General features: G+C 35.8%; 1 protein-coding gene across 1 annotated transcript in view; it reads left to right on the top strand.

Moving 5' to 3' along the window:
- Positions 1–25,711, top strand: part of LOC140161677 (receptor-type tyrosine-protein phosphatase delta-like) — a 161,960-nt gene that overhangs the window by 46,534 nt on the left and 89,715 nt on the right. Inside the window, exons 31-37 of the mRNA XM_072184977.1 lie at positions 69–105; positions 2,191–2,288; positions 3,274–3,390; positions 4,083–4,240; positions 6,084–6,219; positions 8,555–8,704; positions 9,752–9,854. Coding sequence (XP_072041078.1) covers positions 69–105; positions 2,191–2,288; positions 3,274–3,390; positions 4,083–4,240; positions 6,084–6,219; positions 8,555–8,704; positions 9,752–9,854 — 799 coding nt within the window. The remainder of the gene's footprint in view (positions 1–68; positions 106–2,190; positions 2,289–3,273; positions 3,391–4,082; positions 4,241–6,083; positions 6,220–8,554; positions 8,705–9,751; positions 9,855–25,711) is intronic.

Raw genomic sequence — 25,711 nt, 5'->3', positions numbered from 1 at the left:
CCACTGTGACATACCTACTTGTAGTGTTTATACAATGTATTACACTTGATAATTTATCTTTTCAACAGGGCATGTACCAAAAAAATCAATATATTGCCAGTCAAGGTAAGGCTCTTTTAATCATTCCTTGACCATGACGACTATGTCCATGAATTGATCTCATTATGGTTCCCTGTAAATATTGTTTGCAAATTAGTGTTTAAATATGCGGATGCCAAAATGGTATCAACAATATTATTGGCATATGCTGAGCGCCGAAAAGTCAGACATGCACATCAAACAGAAATTGAAACGAATAAACTTGATGATTATTATAGGTACTTTATATCAGACGACGGTGGACTACATTATTCACTGTGGCAACAGCCAATATCGTAAACAAAACAGGCAATATGACGGCAACACTGCCTGGACATCGGACGCCCGTGCCGAGTTGTGTTTTTAGCTCTATTGGCCCCGTTACAGAAAAAAAAATGCACAAAATATTGGCCCCGTTACAGAACAAAAATGCACAAAATATATTTCTCAGTGAATGTATAAATTTTCACATAAAAATAAATATTTTTGGATTCAAAATGAATGTGAAGAAAAAAAACCCATTACAGCCAGGAGTGAGCGGGACTCGATCTCGGGACCTTCTGCATCGCAGGCGACAACTTTACCATTACACCACGCTAACCGTGATACACAATGGGAGGAAATTTTAGGTATATATCATAAACATACCGTGCGTTAGTCATACAAAACATTCAAAAAACAGTACTTACAATGAGGTTCACTGTCGAACCTCAACGGATTTAGACTGATAAAATAGTGCTTAATCACATACGTACAGGTTTGGAATAATTTGAGACATTTTTGTGTTTACGTGTAAAACCAATGACGACGTCAAAACTCAGCCAATCTTGGCCGGCCCCCCTGCTTTATATTAAAGCCTTTCGAATAATTATCAAGGTACTTTTATAACTATTCGGCTACCACTAGAATATCATACGGCTGCCAATATGATAACGGCTCACAGAATGACTACCCCAACAGTCCCCGTTTTACACATTGGTGGAGGAGTATGATAAGAGAGATAAAGTGTCTTACCCACACAGACACAACAATTTGGCCGTGACGGGGATCAAATTCACTATTTTGTGACTACGAGTGGACGCCATACACTCAGAACGCTAATCAATTGCTGGCTATTGTTATACAAGGCTATCTCAGTTATTTAATTAGGCACTGCACCGATCGAATTCGGTCTATAAATGAGCGGCATTGTGAGCTTTCCAAATTTGAAATACATTTTCTGGGCCAAATAAAAAGCAACGATTTTCATTCTTTCAGTAAATATTAGAAGAAAACCATAATGTATGATACGATATTTTTATTTTAAATCCTGGCTTAGACTTAGGTGTGAAATATAGTCGGGGCTAGTGTAAGATTTTTGATTTGGACCAGCCTTAACGTCGCCCATGAGCCTTTTTTTCGTTTGAGTCAACATGTTAGCTTTTAAAAGTAATATAATTCGCTAATGAAAGACATTTCCCAATTTTCTAAAGCCCATCATACCGGGCTATATATGATTATCATGGTTATGTCAGAATTTCGGGTTTGATTGCATCATTTTTCATTTCCGACTGCCATTTTGTTTTTCAAATCAACGCGTGAAGATACACATGGATGTATGAATTTGCATGCAACAATAGAAATATCGATTATTTCTGCTGGTTGTATTCGAAATGAAGTAATGAGTTGGACATTTTGGCAGTTGCAAGTGGAAAATGGATATTCTAAGCAAACTTTTACATTATATTGTTACAGTGTGTTTTTTATATAACGTGTGAATATTTCCTGTGTCAGTTGGGAAAATCTTTCTTTAGCGAACTATATTGGTTTGAAAACAAACCAAAAAACCTCATGGACGAAGTTCAGGTCTGTCAAAATCAAATATCTTGCCTAATTTTAGGGTATATCCAAACAATATGTTTCAATCTAATATTACTGAAAAATATATTGTGTTTTATTTGGCCGAAAAATGAATTTCAAAGCAAAAGGGTTTATTGAATTGTATTGCTTTTAACATGTATCGATCGACTTTTAGCACGACTATGCATAACAATAGACGATAGTCATTAGCGTTCTGAGTGTATAGATATTGCAAAAGCATGTATCTGATACACATGTTACCGTATATTTCAGGTCCTAATACTGCTTCAAATTGCTGCTTCTGGCGGATGGTGTGGCAATACAATGTCAGAAAAATTATCATGCTTACCAATCTGGTAGAAAATGCTAAGGTTAGTTAGTTACTTAGTTAGACCTAGCCTACTTATTATAATTGTATCGCTAGATTTTGTATCCTCACTATATTTTCAAATCAAATAGTTATTTAGCCCCATTGCAACATATATAGAAACTAATTACACCTCATATATTCACCTTGCTTATTCATGCCCGTATATTGAGGGGGGCTTGGGGGTAAAGCATGGGGCTAAATGAAAGGGCCAGCAGAAGAAGAAGTCGCGGGAAATTGTCGCGGGAAGTCGAGGGAAATTGTTAAAAATTGTGAACATTTTTGTTTGTTTTTAGGTTGATAGCGCCTTTTTTCAATCCATCCAAAAAAATACCGGGTCAACCTTTTCGGGCTGTTCATGAAGGGGCGGCAAAATGCACCTTTACAAGACCCCCCGGGTAGAAGCGGTCTGGATGTACGCAACGGACACAATATTTGCTTGGTGCACTCTTGCAAATTTACATTAGTACGCAACAAATGGCTTCATGATTATTGCTATTGAAAGTTATGAATATGATCAAGGTATGATAGTATGTTATGGTGGTTGTAGCGACAATTTTGCTATCTAGGATTGATTTAAAGGAGACAGAAGTAAATGGGCAAGGGTACACCATGCAAATATTATGTGGTAATATCATGACACGATTAGTGTGTGCACTAATGAGTGCACCAAGCAAATATTATGCAATAACAGTGGCGTACCCAGGCCGCTCCTACCGGGGGGTTGGGGCACTGGTAAAAGGTGAAATTCAATCAACAAATTTTTAAAATGAGAAAATCTATTTAAAAATATTCTGAAAATGTGTGAGAAACTGTATGCGCAAATGTCCATGGACCTATTTTTACCACCACAAACAAGCGGGATGTGTGTGTGTGGGGGGGGGGCATAATTGACCGTGTAATTTGATAATATTTATTGATACTGCTTAGTTTGCAAACAGGAAATTCACGCAAATTCCATAACACATTTCCTCTTGTAAATTTCTTAGATTAAGTGCGATAAGTACTGGCCAGCTGAGACTACTCAATATGAAGACGTCATGGTGACACCGACAGGAGAGGAGGCATTTGGTGACTACGTTATTAGAACATTCACTATTCAGCCAGTAAGAGGGTGTACTCTATAATACTGAATGTGTAAAAAGAAATATTTATATTGGTCAAAAGACGAGAACAATCAACATTTATCTAAGTTGTAAATATTGTGTAGGGATTGTGTAGATACACAGTTTAGCTTAACACAAAATTAATTTGCATTTTACGATGTCTTCTGAGCAAAAGGCCTATCATACGTACTTTACAAACTGAATTACATTCAAGTGGTTAATTTATGACCTTATTCCTAATACAAAGATCCAAAATACAAGAACATAAAAATAAGCAAACAAACAAACTTAGAGGAGTATTTCGTGATCCTAGCATCCTCTTTTTATGAGATTTTTCAGTACATATCCACGAAAAAAGCATATTCCCAAAATTTCAGTTGATTCCGATTTTGCGTTTGCGAGTTATGCATGATTATGTGTATTACACTGCTCCATAGACAAAACGTTGCAATTTCGTTCTGGTGCACCAGAACGAAATTCAAATTTCGCGATATCTTTGCTAAACGAATTAATCTGCAAGAAATATTTTGTACATAAACATTATGTAGCCAGAGTATTCCAGTGATATAAAAATCTCAACTTTTTTGAGAAAAGTGGGGGATGAGGCTGTGGATCACGAAATGCCCTTTTAAAAAGAAAGAACCAACCCAAACAAACTTAAAGTAATAATTTTGAACTGATTCTTTCTGAAGGTAACCGAAGGGCCAGGTGATCAATTTGAAGTACGCCAGTACCATTACACTGCTTGGCCTGATATGGGCGTTCCTCAAGCGCCTTCACTGCTCAAATTCATGAAACGAGTCGGTGAATACATCCCGAAGGGCGCTGGACCAACTGTAGTACATTGCAGGTATTAAGTAATATCACCAAAAGCTTTTTTTTTAATCAAACGAGTATGTTAAATTGTGTAATTTTTCAAAAAGTGAACTGATGTAAGATGCAGAGATACAATAAATGTTTTACAGAGATCAGTGATCAACATGGTCACTGGAGTGATAAGGCGTTATCATTAAGTGTCAGGGACAGCAATATCAATTATCAGGTGAACTTGCAACAGGTTATTACAAATACGCTGATAGCAAGTACTTCGTGTTGAGTCCTAAGGGAGTGTTCATTAATACTTTGGTAGGGGGCTGGTCTACCTCAAAATTTTCACTCGTAAACTTTTTTTCGACCCCCCCTCGACGGACCGCTAAACTTTTTGACCCCCTCTTTGACAGACAAAACTTTTTGACCCCCCTCTCGTCGTATAACAAACATTATACTTAATAGTGTTGTTTCCAGTGGTGTGGTATCTGGGTCAGATCACATGTCATTGAGGGAGGCAAATGTTTGAAACATTCCTGGTGGGACAATTGCGCATGAAATACAAGCACAAGGAAATATTCACTTAATTTAGGTTTGTCCCAAATCAGGGTGTTTATCTGATTTTACAGGGATAAAATGAAACAGAGGATTTATTTGGAAGTTCATAGGCACATCAGCATAATTGTTGATCCGTGGCTATTATGATAGTACAAATGCACGCGAAGCGCGCAAAAAAATTTGGCCATATTGAAGCTTGAATGGTCAAATATTGTTAAAATTGGAACTAATTTATGCAAAAAGCTAAAATGGTCAAATATGAGATTAATTTGGTCACGCAAATAAATGTACACATGTATCAGTTTTGGCCCCCAAAGATCGTGGCACCTGGGCCTGTACCCACTCTGCCCTATGGTAAATCTACCCATGGGCCTATATGTGTACAAAATAATTTTGCAATGAGAAATAGCACAGTGGAGAAATAGTAAACTGAAGTTTACGTGCAAAGAAATCCAATTTATTTGCAATATTTTCTTGATTTAGTTGTATTTTGATCAGATTGGTACATAATCATGTTTGTAGCCTACTTTGAAGAGATACAAAATTCTATGATAAAAATTGTCACTGTATTTCTTAGACTAAGCCAGTGTTGCATGTTGCTGATCATGTTTAATGTTATATTAATTTTAAAATTATTAGATATGTGTACACTAAGTGCCATCATTTTTTCCAACAAAAGTACTCAAAACCAAAACTTGCCCATGTTTAAAGTGATATAGAGGGTCTCAATGCACGCGAAGCGTGCGAAAATTTGGGTTTTAAAGCTGAAAACTTTTTGGCCCCCCCTTCCTACCACCTTAAACTTTTGGTCCCCCCTCTTTTAAGGTCCAAAACTTTTTGGCCCCCTCCCTTTTACCAGCCCCCCCCACCAAAGTATTTCTGAACACTCCCTAATAATCATGAGAATACCTGGAATGAATTCTCGGATAGTGTACCGACATGTTATAGACGAATCCAATTTCACGCATTCCTCCACCTCAATGGCTGTCAAAGTTGGGTCCCCGTCGGCTCCAACTCACCTAAAATGTGAAATGATGCGGCCTTTGAGGGTATTTTAAACTGCATTCTATCACATATGTGTCACGTAGACAAAAGAACAATGACAGTGTACAACACAAAAGAATCTAACATTTTAAGCGGCTTTAATCCACCCAATTGGGCAGTCACTACACCAGTTATAGCAATAATGTTTCGTTAAGAGGGACTAAATTGCATTTTATATAGATACTTAATTAAATCGTTAAAAATATAGCATTAAGAATTCAGGCAATTGCTGAACCTAACCAAATGTATCGGTTAAACATACTTTGGCGTAATATTGTTTCTAGCGCCGGTGTTGGGCGCACAGGAGCGTATCTCACTCTCGAAGCTGTGATGGAGCAAGCAAAATATGAGAGCGTTGTTGACGTGTTTATGTTCGTATCAAATATGAGGAACAATCGGATGAAAATGGTGCAACAAGCAGTAAGTGTGCAATATTTATCATTGTATGACCTGCTCCCAGGATAACGTCACCAGGGCAAGATGCATTCTACTAAACATGGCAAATTCAGTACAAAGCAAAAGAAAATATTGATTTTTGAAAATCAAAGCAAGGAGCCATCTTAACATGTTTGTTATAATTTTAAAGGGTATAAAATAAGGATTTTAAAGGGCGGGTATTAAACTGAAGGCCTATAGATAATAACATCACTGCTCTTCTCCATCCGACTTATTAGCTCAGTTTGTAGAGCATCGGTCCGGTGATCCGAAGGTCCCAGGTTCAAATCCTGGATAGTCAGTGAAATTTTTTCACTGGCTGTCATTTATGTATGTGTTGACTTGTGTTAAAAAACCTTTCTCATATTGACATTATAATCTCAGAAAGTCAACTTTATACTCATTTTGTGAGAGCAGGTCACATATGTAAGCGAAGTTTAAATTTAAATCAAATTATTTTGTTCTGATGACCTTGAATTTTTATTAATAGGGTGATTCTCTGAAAAGGGGGACTTTTAAGTCCTGCGACTTTCGGCGCTCATAAAAGTTTTAAAAGCGGATTTTTTCATTTTTGGCTTAGTCATGGACTTTTGTATGTATGAAAATAGTTAAGAACATCCAAGTGGGGAAAAATTAATTTCTTGGAGTCAAAAAATTCTTCAATATCTGACAACCCCCCTGAAAACCCCATGTCCCGATGTCACGCACCGAATTTTAGTGATTTTGTAGTATTTTTGTGAGCAAGTGTGGGAAGTGAAAATTACCACTAACTGGGGTAAATATCATGTCTAAGAAGGTTTAAATGCTTAAAACCACTTCTAAAGTCAATTTTATGGAATAATTCAAAAATTTGTGTCAAAAATTGCTGTCCCTTGGTTTTGCATCATTGCCGTCACATTGGCATCAAAACGGCTGGAGGTGAAGACCAAATATCAGAGGTCAATAATTTGACCCTGTACGCTGCCTTTTACAGACGACGAAAAACATCAACCCGGAATAGGTGCACATTGGCACTCTTTTCCTGCCAATTTTGAGGGTATCTTCAAGTATACACGCGCGTACCTTTATTCAACATCATCTCCAAACGTTTCTGATCAATTTGATATAAGTCTTATTGTTGAATTTTTCCGGAAAATAATGATGGTTGAATATGTCCCACAAGTTGTTGTGGTGATATGTAACACGTAAGTAAGCTTAACCCTGCTATTAATCGTAAGCAATGTCTGAACCATCATCTCCGCTACATCAGTTGGCGTCACAATTTGCCGTGGCGGAGATGATTCTCCATAGGAATTCGTGTAGAAATATCATCTCCGTCACATCACCATCATCTTGAGATACAGCGAAGTCCAGTTTAGTTTATCAGAAAATGCTTACCAATTCTAAACCTTCTCATCTGTATGAATTTCATTTTCAAGTAGTGTGAAAACATTACTGAAATCAAATGTCTGTGACGGAGATGATTCTCTATAGGAATTTGTGTAGAAATATCATCTCCGTCACATCACTATCATCTCCATCACAGCATTGTCATCTCCATCACAATTGTTGTTGACCTTTATTTGACCTTTGACCCAGACAACATGGAATTTACTATTTGGAAATGTAATTGATATTGTATGTGTTTACTATGTCAATAGAAATTTATTTAGTTATTTCAAGCAAAATTATGAATATACTTAAGTTTATATAAAAAAAATACTATCAGACATGACATTTTCCGTACAGCCTGCCTCTCATTGTCCCAACTAAATGATGAAAGTACAAAATCATATTTTTTTAAATGAAAAAAGCAAACATGAATCAAGCAACTTACAAGTTATCCATAAAACTCATAATTAAGAGTTTTAACAATTTTTTGTCCTTAGTTCTTTTTTGGCCTAAATGTGACGGAGATGATGCTCACCTGGCACAACCTGCAGATTACGCCCTCTATAACATAGAGGGCGCCCTAAAGATTGCGCCAAATATTGTTTTCATGCACTAGAGACTTACATCCTTGCAGATATGTAAAGGAAACATTTTTATAATCATTTTCAAATTCATATTTGCCTATCTTCCAGTAGTACACCTTTTCAGAGAAATACCCCTGTATTAATGTATGCCTATTCTATGTCTGCTTCAATCTTTTATTTATTTATTTATTTATTTATTTATTTATTTATTTATTTATTTATTTATTTATTTATTTATTTATTTATTTATTTATGTATTTATTTATTTATTTATTTATTTATTTATCTATTTATTTATATTGCTATGTTTATTGAGATATAGTTTTTAGAATAAATATCTCGTTTATCCTCGAATTATCCGATAGGTACAGTATCAATTTATTTTCGAGGTTCTATTGGAGCACTTTCTTTCCGGTGACACAGCCATTCCAAGAACTTCATTCCAAGCAGAGTTTACAAAGCTGAAGCAAGTTGATCCAATCACGCAGAGATCTGGTATCCAAAGGCAATTCGAGGTACTACTCTAAATAATAAGAAAAATTATAAGAAAAAAATCTGGACTCCAATGAAAATTCGATGAACATATTAATGCAAATAAGGAAAATAATTTTCCTTTGAAAAATAGTACAGAATGAGAGGATTTTTAATAAAATTTGTTTTAATTTTTGAATAACTTTGAATTGGTCGTTTAAAACGATTGTATATTTAAGAAATACAGGGTAATGCATTATCCTTTACACGCAAATAATGTGTCCGAGGTAGTAAAAACGTAAATTATTTAAACGTTTCTACTGCCGAGGACACATTATTTGCGTGTAAAGGATAATGATTCCCCCTTTATTTCTATTCTATTACCACAAAATAGTGCGATTTAAAGAGAAAATATCACTTTTTTCCCAAATATTTGAAGTTGTTGACCTCAAGTTGGAGCGCCTACGCAATACGCATAGCCAAAGCGTAAGTGATAGCGAGTATTACAGAATTATTGAATGCGTAACCAAGCGTATTGCCTTGCGTAGAATGCGTAACGACGCTAATATTCTGTATCGCGCTTTGCTGTGCGCTGTGACGCGAGAAGAACATAAAGTTCGTTGCCCTGGCCACTTTATTGTTAATTAATGGATATCAATAACCTCCGCCCCGGTACTCTGCGGTGTGCGTAATCTAACGACCAATTTGATTGGGACGCAAATATGGCGTGATACACGGAGGTTATGAATGGTCTTTCACATGACGCGTTTCAACAAATCACAGTGCGCGATTTTGAATAATGAGTCGTGGAGGTAATATAGAATAGAAATATGAAATGATTGTAATATAAATATATTTCAAATATTAAATAAATTCGTTTATAAATCATTGCTGCAGAAAAATAAAACAGTATAGTACTAGTAGTGGCCTGATATGTCGTCACGCCGATGCGCTCATTGTATAACGATGGTGCACATCGGCATGACGTCAAATGGCGATATCTCGGGTAAATCGCAAAGAATTTTTGGATTTACCGAAAAAGGTACATTTTTACCAGAATCGTCATCGTTATCATTTCATATAATACACAGGTTTTAGAGGAAATAACAACGTTTCCAAAACAACATAAGTGTCAAGGCGGTCTTTATATGGAGGAAAATATACCCAAGAACCGATTTCCTGATATCGTACCAAGTAAGATTAAAAATACACGATATATATTTTTCTCTGTCATCGTTCATCCATAAACATGACTTGTATTGTTACACTAAAGTAATCAACATAGGCCTATTTTCCAATTGAGTAGATTTTTATCCCTATCCCTATAGCAGATGGAGGAAACTTAACTTTTAATTCCCCTTTAGGCTGACGATTGTTACTAATAATAGTTCAAATATTTACTCCAAAGTCAAGCACATTTGCCATTAGTTTACCCAACATTTGAATGCCATAAACTATTGAATGATAGTGTTCAGATGGTATTGAAATGCAACATAGTCCACAATAAAGAAAAACCATAAACTTAAAGGTGATTGACAGCCTCATCCCTAACTTTACCTATCATAATGCAGATTTGGGTATCAGGTGAAAGCTCATAATTTTCTCATTAACATATTAAAATTAGGCATTCCAAATCGGTATATTTCTGAAAAAATCGTCAAAAACTGTCGAATTAGTCTTAACTGTGGTATACCACGTTTTCGACTAATTCAGCACCTTTTTGATGATATCTTCGGAAATACACCGATTTGGAACTACTGATTGGAGCATGTTAATGAGAAAAATAGGATTTTTCATTTGATATCAATTTATTACATTATCATGATGAATATCATTAATAAAAACACTGTAGACTACCAGTTTTAGGCTGTATTAAATGTCAGTCATTCCATAAAGAATTTGTCGTATTTATAAGGAACATTTACATGATCTTTTTGCATGAATGCTTGAAGAGACAACATTTTATGTTATACATAATGTCACGGAGGTATAAGTGCGAGTGTTATGGACCTGACGGGGAAGTCCTCTTTTGGTTTATAGGGCCTCGCCTCTTAATTCCAATTTAAATGTCCAAATATATAAGATCACCTTCCTTTAATATATGGACCCCGTATAATTACATAATAAATATATACATCACATATTGATAATATTTGCAACAAAGTTTGATTGCTATAAATTTTTAAATTTTTAAATTCATTGCACTCTACAAAACGATTGTACAAATGGACGAATTGATGTTTTCAAATTGTAATCTTTATGTGTTCTGATGTAATAAATCATTCCCTATTATTTTGTCTTACAGCTGATAGTTCTCGACCGTACTTGATGACGGAAGTAAAAAACAGCACCAATTATATCAACGCAGCTTATATTGATGTAAATAGAGCTGAATTTATACTACATCGCTGAGCGATAGCGATTGTTTTTTAGCCCAATGAGGTAGAGCGCCTTTTGTTGCGTTGGGAAAAGCGCGCTTCCTTATTGGTCAAATATCAATCGCTCATCGCTCAGCGATGGAGTACTAATTAAGAAATAAAGGGTAATGCATGATCCTTTACACGAAAATAATGTGTCCGAGGCAGTAAAACGTAAATAATGGGTGAGGCGCAGCCGAACCCATTATTTAAACGTTTTACTGCCGAGGACACATTATTTGCGTGTAAAGGATAATGCTGCACCCTTTATTTCTATTCTATTACCACAAAATAGTGTGATTTAAAGAGAAAATATCAAATTATTTGCCTAAATATTTCAAGTTGTTTACCTCAAGGTGGAGCGCATACGCGTAGCCAAAGCGTAAGCACATTCCAATAACACAACCTAACATTCCATTCTCCCCTATAAGCAGGTATGCACATACAATAACACACCCCTGACATTCCATTCTCATGTGATGATAGAAGAACATAAAGTTCGTTGCCCTTGACACTTTATCGCTAATAAATGGTCTGTCACGTGACGCGCTTCAACAAATCACAGTGCGAGATTTTGAATAACGGGTTTAAATAATTTTGATTTATATAGCGCAGAAGGTAGTCTAAAAGTATATGACCTATGGAGTACCATGCCCGACTGACACATAGCGAGGTCAGTCACCGAGCTAATCGGGGCTATTGTCAGTAGCCTTAGATGTCCTTCTTAAAACTATTAAACAGGTCGATACAAAATGGCCATGCGTGGCGATTTCTGTCATGAAGATATCGGGGCGATGACACTGTGGACTGTAACAAAACACGTGTTATTTTATTTCCAGGGTAACCAGACGAGCAAACAGCACATAGTCACACAAATGCCTCTTCCAGGCACAGTAGCTGATATCTGGCGTATGATGTATGATTACAAATTCTCTTCAATTGTTATGATCAACACCTTGGACAAGCAAGACCCGGTAAGTGTTGCCTTCATTTCAGTATATCCTTTTTATAATAATAGGCAAATAAGCAATATTCATTCATTAACATATTGGCCAAAGGAGCAGAAAGCCTAGAAGACAGCAACGCGGTATAGGATATCCTCGTTCAATACGGCAACAGCCAGTATCGTAAGCAAAACAGACGACATCGCTGTCTCCTTAACCAGGGCCGTGTTTATACGGCCCGGACGCTTACGTTACGTCACATTCCACGTTGATTTAGAATGGTTTTCGTTTATGTGCTATAAAAATCAAGGAAAAGGGATACAAATTTGTTATTTAATGTTTGTTCTTGCAGACTATGATCAAGTATTGGCCAGACAAGGGAACCAAGATCACCTTTGGCCCACTCACAATAGAATGTTCGGAGGAGGACAACAGTGTTAGTGATGTGGTAGTAAGGACGTTTCGCCTCTCAAATGCGAAGGAATTGGTACATTTTTTTTCTTTTTAAGTAGAACAGAAAATTATGTCAAAATTATTGCGTGTAATGGTTTGCGCAAGACACCAAAACTTCGATTTAATGGAAAGGTAACAGACTCATTGTCTGGAGGATCTATGGGAGCACGTTGGAGTAGTGATTAAGTTTAATATTATAGAACGCGTATACGGGTCGCGGGATCATGTCACATCGCGTAATACATGTTACATGTTGTGTCCTTGTGCAAGACACGCAATCCCGCTTGCTTCACTGAATCCAAGTAATTACTGTTAATGGTGTAAACGGGGAAGGTAAACCCGGAGGTAAACACGCTTGTTGTGCAGGAAAGGTCCCTTTCCCACCAGTAACATTATCCAGGAAGAAGTCTGAGTCTGAGAAAGAGAGGTGGACTTTAAGGTTTCAAAACACAAAGCAATCTGTAAAAAACGAGGTGGGCCCTTATGTATGTGATACGTAGTTACCACTGCAAGAGAGATACAAGATATGGTAAACATTTATTTCCGATCAATTACTTTAACACACTTGTTTTCCTTTTAATTTCAGGGTGAAGGTGTTCGAACAGTCAAACAATTTGCACTACAAAACTGGCCATCTAGAGATGACCGACCAGACTCTCCATACTCTGTTCTTGCTTTGATAGAGTGTCTCAGCCAGTGGCTGAAACAGAGTAACTACCACCGAGTAACCGTCCATTGCATGTAAGAACTATAAACTTACGCAATAAACTTTCATTGTACGACCACTAATATTTTATAACCGGCGTTCGTATTTACACTTATTTTTTAATCCGTCTTTAGCACTATGTAAACCCAATTTTACCATATTGAGAGGGTGCGCTCAAAATGATGTCATAACGACATTAACTGAGGTATTTATTTGGACAGAGACCAATAGCCATATAAACATTGGTCAATATTAGCCTGTGACGTGGGATGCACCAAAACCCCCTTCATAGATCGTGTTGCAAAGTTTGTCTTAGTTGGCCAAGGGTTACATGTTGACATAAAAAGAAAAAATACATCTTGGTCAGAATTAATTTCCTAACCCGAGGTGAAGACGGTGGTCGAATCTGCAGCTAATTGTACATGAATTTGATACCCTATTCACGTTACGCACGTTACCTGCCTAATTTACGGATGCACCAGATACCCCTTATTACGAGTCGCACTGACTCAAGGCCAAAATCACCTTTTACCCAAATTCACACGAATGCACCTCTTTTTGAAGCACAACTATCTCTCATGTTATTCTGCAAGGAGCAATGGCCATTCTGTCATTCATTTCCTATAGGAATTTCTAAAATGATGTCATATATTATCTATTTTACAATCTAAGGGATTTTCCCAAAGATGCAATATATAGAATGTTCCAGAATAGTGGGGTTTTCCCAGATTATTAATAACTCTGATTGAGTTGGTTTACTGTAACCAAATGGGTTTCCCCTAAAATAATGTCATCATATACAAACTCTTGGTTTTTCCCCTTTCTCTTATCTCTCATGAAATAAAGTAAATTAAAATAAAATCACTGTAAATTAAATTACTGAGGGCACATTCCACCCCTACACCATAACAGTACCTCAGTGAAGTAATTGAAACTTCCTAAACGATATTTACGTTTATCTAACAGCAAAACATGAAATCCCGCGAAGAAATAGATCTTTGATAAGCAGTGTATTTATTTTAGGAACATTCATATTCACAGAGTAATCAAAGTGTTTTGCCTTTAAAACAGAAATGGAGTCGGGGCATCCTGTGCATTTCTTGCAATCATGTTGATTCTTGAAACACTGGACAAAGATGACGACATTGATATTTTTCAAGTCGTGAGGAGAATGCGATTGGTCAGACCTCAAGCTGTGCAGAATCTGGTAAGAGAACATTAATTTTAATCTTTTCGCTTTTTTTTTTTTTTTTTACTTTTCTTTTTATTGGGAACATAAAAGTAGATAACAAACTAGAGTCAACAGAATCTGAGTACAAGCCGCAATTTGATCTTTGACCCCTAAACTTTGACCTTTGGGGTCCTAAATATTTTTAACGTCAATCCCTTGCGGAGCTACATTGATAGTTGATTGCGGTTGCCAGAAGAAAGAAAGAAAGAAGAAGAAGAAGAATTGGAAAGAAACAGCACAAGTCGACGTTTGACGTCGGCTTGTAATCAGATTGTTTTCAATTCGATATCATAACATAGGAAACATAAATTAAGGCAAGGTACTTTGAATCATCCTATAGGTTAAATACCACTAATAGGCCTGGGCGATACATTGAAATACGACGAGTAACTATTTGTTTTCATGGCATTCGAAAAGACTGCATTAAAATCGCTGAAATTGATCAAGTTATATAGCCAAAAAAGTACTTTTTCGAGTTTGATGCTTCAAAATGGTACATTTTCTCTCATTATATGACATTTTAGTTGTAATAGTACCAAAATTCATACGCACGGCTTCGGTTTTTAGTAAATATTCGCCCTATCATGTTGTAACTTTCAGCTTCGAGGGCGCACTGTCATTTTAAGGTGTTTACGGTTCAGTGCGTTAAAACAAGAAATGTCTCAGGTCAACCTATGTTGAATTGTTGATCATTTGGCATCTAAATCATATAGTTTCACCTGATATTAGTGGCATTGAACTGTGAGAGTTCTGAATATGAGAAAATTCCACCCGAAATTAGGCATTTTCCCATTGAAACCCGTGAAATACATAATTAGTGGTCTTTAACCTTCAGGTTTAGTTTGCTCCAATGTTGCACAGGCACAATGCCTTTTTTTTATCATACTTGTATATTTTTGTATTCTTTTAACCCAAAATGTAATATTACATAGAACTTTATGAAAACAAATTAAACCAATACCAGCAAAACTCCATAGTTTTTATAAAATTCTGCTGGTGATCATCTGTCCTTGGATGTTTCATGAATGGTTATTCTTTACATATATCCAGGCCCAGTACACTTTCTGCTATGAGGCAATCCAGACCTACCTTGACTTTACAGGCGACATTTACGAAAACAATAGAGCAACATAAATGTCAGAAGCTACAGAACTGGAGATTGGTGATATCTATGACAAAGCCTTTACGTGACACTTGTGAACATCTTATAGAAGGATATGGTAGTTGAGAGTTGCGCAAACTACAGGGGCTTTCAGTCGCATTGCACTATTCCAGAAAATATGTGCACACCCCCTATAGAGGAGTAAATTTTCAATCAAAGAAATTTCCAGATTTCCAAGTCTGCTTTATGAAAACGATTGGAATTCCAGTTGCCAATGTCACTTGAAAAAGCTTGGAAATCCAATTAAACGAAGGAAAAATCACGGAAATGACCAAAATGACCTCTCAAATGGAGGATTTCTGATTTTAAAAGTCTGGATTTCCAACAGTCACGATTGAACAAAAAGTCCGGAAATTCGAACTCCTCTATAGGGGGTGTGCATCTTATTTTCTGGAATAGCCCATTATTATACGTATCGTATATACTACATGTGTAATGTCATATTACGTATCACATATATTACGTAAGTACTCATATGATAGATATACTGCAAACAGAGAATTAAGGAAATGATTTTTAGTGTGCTTCTATTTCGTCATTGATAATCTTTCTAAAGCGATGAGAATTGGACCAAACTATGAGAATTGAAAATTTCTTATTTCTATGACACAGTGAACCCCTGGGCATGCTTTCTCATCCGACCGAATGAGACATACTAATTAACATATAAACAACTTGTCACATTGTTTTTAACCGAAAAAATATAACACGGTAATTATCATAGCTCAATGCTTATAGTTTTGTTCAATTCTCATCCCTTTTGAAAGAATTCTCATTTTAAATTTACACTATTGTTATGGCACAATTATGATCATGGTAAATTTGACAAATAATTTATTTAGTGCATTTTTATCATCCCTCTGTAGGCATGTATGTCGTGACAAATAGAAAAGGGGTACAGATTGTACACTTACTATAACATTAAGTTGTATTATACCGAGAACAATTTTTCAATTTCATAAAAATCCCTTGTTTCGTCAATGTTAAGTTGCTTCATTTTACACGGATTATTTCAAATATAAACACGGATATACATACACACTCTGGCAAAATGTAACGCAGTAGAATTATAGAGATTCATCTTCAATAATATTATTACGTGTTAAAAACCTGATCAACGTATTCAAGAATGCAGAATAGACATAGGATACAAGTATATGTGACGTGTCATGTCAAAAGGAGACACTTTTGGGCAGGATCGTAAATGGAGAAAAGCCAAAAATCTGCCGGTGGGTGATTTTTTCACAATTTGGGTTTGTTGCGAATTTGTGATGTTATTAATGTTAAAAATATTGTCTGATAGTTTCAGACCGGAATATAACTGGCATATTGTATTTTTTGAGACATTTTTCAAGTTAATTCCTACTCTCAACATTGTCAATAATATTTTTAAAGGCCGATATCTCAATTTCCAATTTTATAATACCATAACTTCCGAACTCAATATCTTCGCTTAGGAATGTCCGATTTCATTGGGGAAAACGGCGTTATGGAGCAAAATATCTCTATATTTAAGATATGTAAAAACCTCAAAATTCATAACCTGCCCAAAAGTGTCTCCTTTTGACATGACACGTCACATATACCCAGAAAAAAAATTTGACGGTGGACAAAAAGTATTCCATCCACCGTAGTTTAAGATATTTGAACAAATTCAAAATCTTATTATTCATGATTTGATTGAAATGTCATTCAGAACTTATTATCAAAGAACCAGCTTCTTGCTTTACCAGCAATATATTGAGTTTTCTACCTGAATCAGCACCATCACCATTTAAGGGGGTACTACACCCCTGGCCAATTTTGTGCCTATTTTTGCATTTTTCTCCAAAATGATAGCGCATTGGTGACAGGTAAGATATGTATATTATAGGGGCAAGGACTACAACTACTGCACTGAAAATTCAGCAACTCAAGGTTAGTAGTTATTGATTTATTGATCAAATACTGGTTTTCCCTCATTTTGACTGTAACTCCACAACTGTTGTCTGTGCTGAAATAAAATTTCCAGTGCAGTAGTTGTAGTCCTTGCCCTATAATATACATATCTTACTTGTCACTAATGCGCTATGATTTTTAGAAAAATGCAAAAAATAGGCACAAATTGGACAGGTGTAGTACCCTCAAAAAGCCCTAAACAGATTAGACTAATTTTGCACACCGCACACACTCGGTCCGTGTCTGAGTCTTCATCAAGGAGGTTTACACTAATCTGGAAGAGGGCAAAGTATTTATTTTTTCAGAAAAACTTGACCATAATGACGTAATTACAAAACGTTTGGACAGAGGGCGACGAAACTGAATCACTATTATGAAGTTATTATTAGTTTCCAAACCATGTTAAGTCCACAACCCAATGTTTCTCATTTACTTGTGTAATACAATAACAATTACTTTGACAAGTTTGACATTAGCAACAATGAGTTGTACCATCAACAAGCCATCATTTACCACAACAATGCTGCTAAACAATATGCAGACTATTGTTCTCATTTGTGAAACAAATTACTATACCTATAGCATCACAATCCATTGCAATATCGCACACGTAAATCAGACACATGTGTTTGTGGACTTAACATGGTTTGGAAACAAGCTCTTCAGATTTTAACTTGTATATATATGAAGCTTTATTTTTTCCAATTAGCAACGGAAAGATTCATATATTTTTAATGCATCTAAACTGCAGCATAAAAACGATAATTCGTTTTCCAATTAAAGCCTCAATGTACGATTTCCGTCAAATTTTGATTTTGTTATTCTTCATTAAAATGTTGCAATAATATTAGTAATAACTGACGGGAAGGGTTGCTGTCCATTTTAGGTTGAAATAACAAGGTAAACTTAAAGAAACCCCACTGGTTATTTTGGCCATTTAACACGCAGTTCTATGGGAGGACATATTATCATATATTTTTAATTATGATAATATGTCGAACTATGCTCTGTTGACCTACACAGACAACAAATGTGTAAACATTACAAATATACAAAAAAATCAGGTTTGAAAAAAATTAACCATAATTAATTAATTATTAATTAATTTCATATTAAAAGATCGTACATTATGGCTTTAATTAGAACTTATTAAGGTGGAACTACACCCTTGTGGTAAATTTGTGACTATTTTTGAGTTTTTCTCAAAAAATAATAACACACTGGTAAAAAAAAGTTATGTATATTATTGAGGCAAGAAATCCAATTACTACACTTAAATTTTAGTGACTCAAGGCAAGCGGTTCAGTATATATGATAGGAAATAAGGTACATCCTAGCGGTACCTTATTTCTTATCATAAATAACGAACCCCTTGTCTTGGGTCACTGAAATTCAAATGTAGTAATTGGATTCCTTGCCCTTATAATATCAATAACTTTTGTTACCACTGTGTTATTAGTTTTTGAGAAAAAGGCAAAAATATACACAAATTTACCGAGGGGTGTAGTACCCCCTTAAACGGATATGTTTAATACCAGAACAAAAAAATAATAATTTGTTAGCATTATCGTTTACATTACATAACTAGCTTTAATCTATAGGAAGAAATATAAAAAAATACTATATCGTATGTTATTTTCTATACTCAATAGCATTTACAAAATGCATCGTCATTTACTAGATGTACAGGATGAGTCAACAAAAGTGCAATAGAGCAAAGAATCGATTTTTGTGTAAGAACCACGTTGTACTTTCCAATTATTTAAAATTTTGATAAATGCCACACTCAATAGTCACCTGTTGTGAAAAAATGAAGTCAATCACATCTACCGTTTAATTTTTATGAGCCCTTTTGCTACGATACCCAATTTCATTATTTGTCCACGAGGTATCATGTATTTTGAATGAGAGCACACAATGCACGATAAAGGCACCTGCTTTGAATCTGACTTTTTTGCGTGTTTTTTTTTTCTTTTTTCTGTTCAAACAAACTTTCTAACATTACTTAGAAGTCCCTCATACCTCACTCGACTCCAACTCCAGTTTTTTAAATATGTCCAACTACTGGATATTTTATAATTCACTCCACTTCAATTTGCGCGTATTCCATTTCGACATTTGAAAAAATCCGCCTACAAATGTGTATGTTTTTGATAGAGAATAAACATCTTTAAAGTAAAGGTAAAATGAAAATAACAACAAATAATGTTTCTTTTCCTTAAACAAGACCAAGGACAATAACAATTTGGGTGCTCCATTTAATTTCAATGCCAATAAGGTTATGAAAATAGCAGTTGTTCCAAATATACCTTACACAGAGTGGGCTGACATTCAAATTGTAGACGTTTCTTGGACAAACATTAAAATTGGGTATCGCTATAAAATGGGTCATAAAAACGAAACAGTAAATGCTAATTCCTTGGTTTTTTCACAACAGGTCACTAATGGATATATCATTTATAAAATGTTTTAAAACCTAAAAGGTTCAAATCGGTTCTTACATAAAAATGGATTCTTTTCCCTATTGCACTTTTTTGACTCACCCTGTATTTCCTATCGTTATATTCAAGAACTGAACCCATTTATTGGATTAATTTGGATTGATAGAGGGCCTATGCAATGTATTATTCTCTGCTTATGTATTCATTATTTTGTGCTTTTATCGTTTCTGCAATATGTGATTTTTGTTCTTTATTAATTTTGTTAAAGTTTGTCTTAACCATGGAATTACGAAATTGTGTTTTCGGCTGATAACTGCTAAATTGTTGGTCTAATGTATTAACGTATACATATCTAGAATAGCAAAAATCCATCTGTGACATCAAATTAGGCAAAAATTCTTAGTTTTAGAGAACTTCCCAAACCAACGTATTGATTTTTACCTACATTATTGAGGACAACATAATCTATTACACTAATAATGCCAGATCTGTAATGGTGTAAATGGGTAAGTCCGTCTCCCCTGGCAGCTCACCAAACGGCTTCCAAGTAGCCAGCACAGCCTGCATGTTACTGCATGTAGGTATAGGTAGTTTTGGTCTAGACCGAAGTTACCATGGTTACTGCATACATGTAGGCAGTTTAACCAGGATCAGTTGTCATTAAGGGCGAATTTCTCGACGGGTGGCTTAGTAATTGGCTTGTCTAGCCTCAAGGCTTAAGAGGTTGTAAGACCAGGCTTAACTGAAAACGTATTTCCCGAAGCACGGCTACCATAGCCTCGAGGCTTCGTTACCCCGTGGGCCAGGCTTGTAGGATTAGCTCCAGGCTTCAGTAAAATTTGCATTTCTCGAAATCAGTCTTCTGTAGCCGTAGTCTACGCAAGCCTGTTAGACCAGGCTTAAATCGGCTTTTCTTGGCCCTGCCTCAGAGCAGGTCTTAGGTCGTAAGCCTTGGTCTATTTCAATTTACAAATTATTTAAATTGTAACGCAAAGTTTATCTTTCATATTTTTGACGGTCTTTCAATTAACATGAGTAAGCAGTCGCGTAACTAGGGGGGGGGAGCGGAAGAGCTCTTGCCCCCCCATGAAAAAAAAAGGTAAATTAGGCCTACTTCTGAGAGTTATTAATTAACCTCATATTTGGTCATTTTAACCTTAAAAATTCAATTTTTAAGGTTAAATAAATGGCATTTATCCCACTTTTGTACCATTGGCCTATATGTCACCAGCTTTAATAGCTTAAATATGGCATTTGTACCATAATGTTTTTTCAATTCCCCCCCCCCCCATGTCAAAAAGAAATCTACGCCAATGTTCCGGGGACACATTCCAAGCAGATCCCATAACTCCTCAGACCCACTCCACCCCTTACAAACCCAAACAGCCTGAACGATGCCTGCCCCTCATTTATTATGTTTGCCCCCGCTTTCCCCCACCCCACCCCCAAATGAAAATGTCTAGTTACGCCACTGTGGGTAAGTAATTGTTCGATTTAGTTGAACATTTCAGCATTTTATTTTAGTGTTCATTTGAGTTAGTTGAATTTTTTTAAGTAGCTGTTGCTATCATAAGTCCTACTCATTTTGAATGATGATTTTTTAACAACGAATATAATTTTTTTTAAATTCTTTCATCATCATCATGATCATCATGATCATCATCATCATCATCATCATTATCATCATCATCATCATCATCATCATCATCATCATCATCATCATCATCATCATCATCATCATCATCATCATCATGAAGACCTATATGATACCACCTGTCCCTATCCAAGCCTTAATAGTTTGATACTCGTACTTTTCATAAGTAGGCCTATTACAATATTATTTTGGAGTGCCTATATTATACCAGGTTGGACATCAATTTAATACAATAGAAGAAGGACAGAATTGGTAAAGATATAGTAAATATTTGACACGAAACAATAATGCATGCAGTATTAAAACTGAATTTACGGATAAGATGCATATAATATTGCTATATCTTCTACTTAAATAATTATAAATATTGTACCAACAGATAACTTCATGTGAGATCTGAGAAGACTACTGATATCAGCAGTAGATAGCACGTTGGTTGCTTTCCTTTTAAGGGGAATCACAGATTCCTTTCCATTAGGCTTACAGTTTAACCCTTTTTGGGATGCAAAGAAAAAAATCACGAGTATAAAGCATAGACGTATCATTCATACAAGTTTGACTCATAAAAAGTCAAGTGGAAATAAAATAATACATAAAAGACGCAAAAACAGACACAATATTCTTGCATCAAGTTGTACGGTATAAGCCCAAGCACAAGACCGCGGGTCCAGGCTAGTCTTTGCGCCGGGAACATTGCGATAATGAGACGGCAACCTTGTTAGTACGGTAAACCGTGAGGACCACAGCTTATGTACATCTACCTCCAACAGCCTATACAATTAAGTCGCTGGTTGAAAGGGACGAGGTTGTCAAGCGTTAAGCCAGCAAGGCCACTAAGACTAGGTTGAATTTGCGTTGAAGAAATCCGGCTAGAGTTAAGACTCGGGCTTCGAGAGCGGGCTAGGCTTAGTAGGCTCAAGGCCACCTTAAGACTACGCCTTAATAAGACTCCTGTCGGGAAACTCGCCCCTAGGGGCTTGCACTATTGCACAAGCAAGTGCCACAGTGGCTGAAGCAAATCCAGAGCCAGTTTGCATTTGTTTGGTCCTCCAAGGTCAAAGGTCAGCTTAAATTTAAAGTTGCTCCAACACTTGGGGAGTACGAAACCGCAAAGGTCATCTGAGGTCAAAGGTCAGGTCAACTTCAAACTTGCTTCAATTGGGCTGTAACTCGGGGAAACTGATCCCTGACACTTGGAGAGTATGAAACCGCAAAGGTCATCTGAGGTCAAAGGCCAGGTCAAATAAAGTTGCTTCGATTGGGCTGTAACTTCGGGAAAATGGTCCCTGACACTTGGGCAGTATGAAACCACAGAGGTCATCCGAGGTCAGAGGTCGGGTGAAATTCAAAGTTCCTCCTATTGGGCTGTACATGTAACTTGCAGAAAATGATCCCAGACACTTGGGGAGTATGAATCCACAAAGGTCATCCGAAGTTAAAGGTCAGGTCAATTATTAAGTTGCTCTGATTGAGCTGTAACTCTGGCAAAATGATTTCTAACGCTTGAGGAGTATGAAACCGCAAAGGTCATCCAAGGTCAAAGGTCAGGTCAAATTTAAAGTTGCTCAAATCGGGCTGTAACTCAGGGGAAAAGTAGTATAATCAGACAGACTTTCTCAGTCTAACTGGATCTTATTGCGCCGTATACTCATTAATTGCACAAAGAGTGCCAACTGCTATAAATAGCTCTTACTTAATCAACTTGAAGTTGAAGTTGCAGCAGCAAGAAATGCTGTCGTTCTCTAGTATTTAAGAAAATACAAAATAATAATAATAATTCCCTAGATTTTTATATCCAGTCTTTACAAATTAACAAAAAAAACTTTAAAAAGTTTCTTGTATAATGCCATTTTTGCCAAAAAAAAAGACGTCACAGATGGATTTGTTAATTGTTTGCCATTCTAAATATGTATACTTTTAGAGTGGCAAGTTTTTGAGGCCAAAAAATTTCCAAAATTCCAAGGCTACGATCAACTTTAATGTTGTGTGTTCTCCTTGACATAGACTGTACAACGCTTTGAAATTTATTTGAAAGGTGTTTTGTAAATATTTTTTATTATCAATTCAGCAACTCTTCCTATATCTTTATGTAGGAGCCAACCGTTGTTAATCCGTGATGAATACACACTTTTACAGTAGCATACGTGTTACGCGTGAGCGCATAAAATTCGTCATGTCCAGTACCTGTGTACACATAATACACGATCAAGGGAAATGAGTCGGATGTCGCTAATATTGATTTTGAGATATTGGCAAAGAAAGTGTTCAAATTCTTTTGTTTCATATTGTTTTCAGCGATTGATAAATTGATGCAACTTTGCAAAGAAAAGTCGTATCAACATGGGGTTTTCAGTTTCAGAAAGCTCTAGAAGTCCTCTTGACAAACATATGTAAAAATTCAAAATTTTGGTGGTAACGGCTAAACATTGCCTTTTTAATCTTTAGTTTTGTTTATAATGATATCAACAGCGAAATCCCCTATCTTTTTGTAAGGCTGAGTAGCAATTATTAACTAGCATTCCTCATGAAATAACTATGTGAATTATGTGATCTTTAGCTTGTTTTCGTTGTTGAAAATGTTTCAATCATGTTTCACCGTTGTTTATCACCGGGTTTTTTTTTCGTCTCACTAGGGCGAAGTTTTTTTCAAAAACTCCCATGCCCCCTGGCAATCTAATGGTGCGCCCCTTAGTGACAAGAATGTATGACTGTCTATTGGTGCACAGATGTATAAACAGTCAAACCAATTATTAATCATGAATCCATTTAGATCAGTAGTATTAAAAGAAAGTTGCATCGTCAACTTCGCGGCGTTCAATTTGCCAGTTCAATTTTCATAGAATTAATATTCGCAATTGTCAATACAAAAACCACGGAACTACAATTAAAATTATTATACGTGACAATGATGTATCATTATCTTTTATTACTCAGAGGAATTGTATGTATCATTTTCCAGTTCCTAGATGAAGAAATGCCTACTTTCAAATGATTTTTTTTTTCTAATTGAGCTTTAGGAAAACCAAATTGCTATAAATGACTACAATGTGAAATTTTACGTCTATTACCCCGAAGCAAAAACTTGATGATGGGATACTTTTTTTAAATTGTATTCCACCGTCAAATGTAAGTTATAAAAAAAAAATGTATTGTTTTAGGATGTAGGATGTGCGTCTAAAAGGTACTGAAAGAAAAAAATATCATAATTATTATAGTATACAGACAACTGGTTAGGCTTTACCCGTTTATTATTATATTTAGCGAAAACAACAATTTACCTACAGAATTGCAGATTCATACGTAGTGGTAATAACAATGAAAATTATAAATTTAAACTTCAACACTACTTGTTTATTTCGCTTTGGAGCGCTTTCGAAGAACTTCCTCGTCATCAGCCGATGTTGTTAGCTGTGATGTTTTCTTGGAAACGGCTAGAGACCAACCTCGGCTGATGACGAGGAAGTTTCTCGAAAGCGCTCCCGGTAAGCGAAATAAACACGTATAGTGTTGAAGTTTAAATTAATCATTTTCATAACAATTTACCTATTTACTCAAGAACCTTATCTGAGCAATCTAAAAGTTTAGCACAATAAAAGTGACAAGATACCTGTGTACGTGTTTGATATGACGTTATTAATTTGTTATTATTTGTGAATAAACTACTAATTTTGCAGTAGTAGTAGGTCGTTCGTTGATCAAAGGATAGTTTAAGTACTACCCTACTGGGTTAAGGGCTCTGGTATCACTGGGTATGAGATGGGCAGTATTTTTGACATGAGAGCACATCAGACATATCGAATTGCATTCTGAATACGAAGAATGTCCTCCTGATATCAACATATCAATTTGTAAGCGCTCTTTAGCAAAGTCATAGTTCATTGAATTTACAACCGTATGACAAAACAGGCGAAAATAGTAACATTTTGCACAAGATTTGCAATTTAAAGAGAATTGACCATTGCTCATTTTAGTGACGCTAGTATATGGACAATATAAGTGTGCTTTTTCATTTAATGAGAGAAAATTTGAAAAACATTGTAAAGAACACTTGAGGTTTTGACTTTTAAAACCTACATTTTGGTCAAAAGACGTGCTTAGATAGGTA

The sequence above is a fragment of the Amphiura filiformis genome, chromosome 10, assembly GCF_039555335.1.
Source record: "Amphiura filiformis chromosome 10, Afil_fr2py, whole genome shotgun sequence".
Classification (NCBI taxonomy): domain Eukaryota; kingdom Metazoa; phylum Echinodermata; class Ophiuroidea; order Amphilepidida; family Amphiuridae; genus Amphiura; species Amphiura filiformis.
The sequence above is the reverse complement of the archived record's forward strand: the minus strand, read 5'-3'. Positions and strand labels throughout refer to the sequence as shown.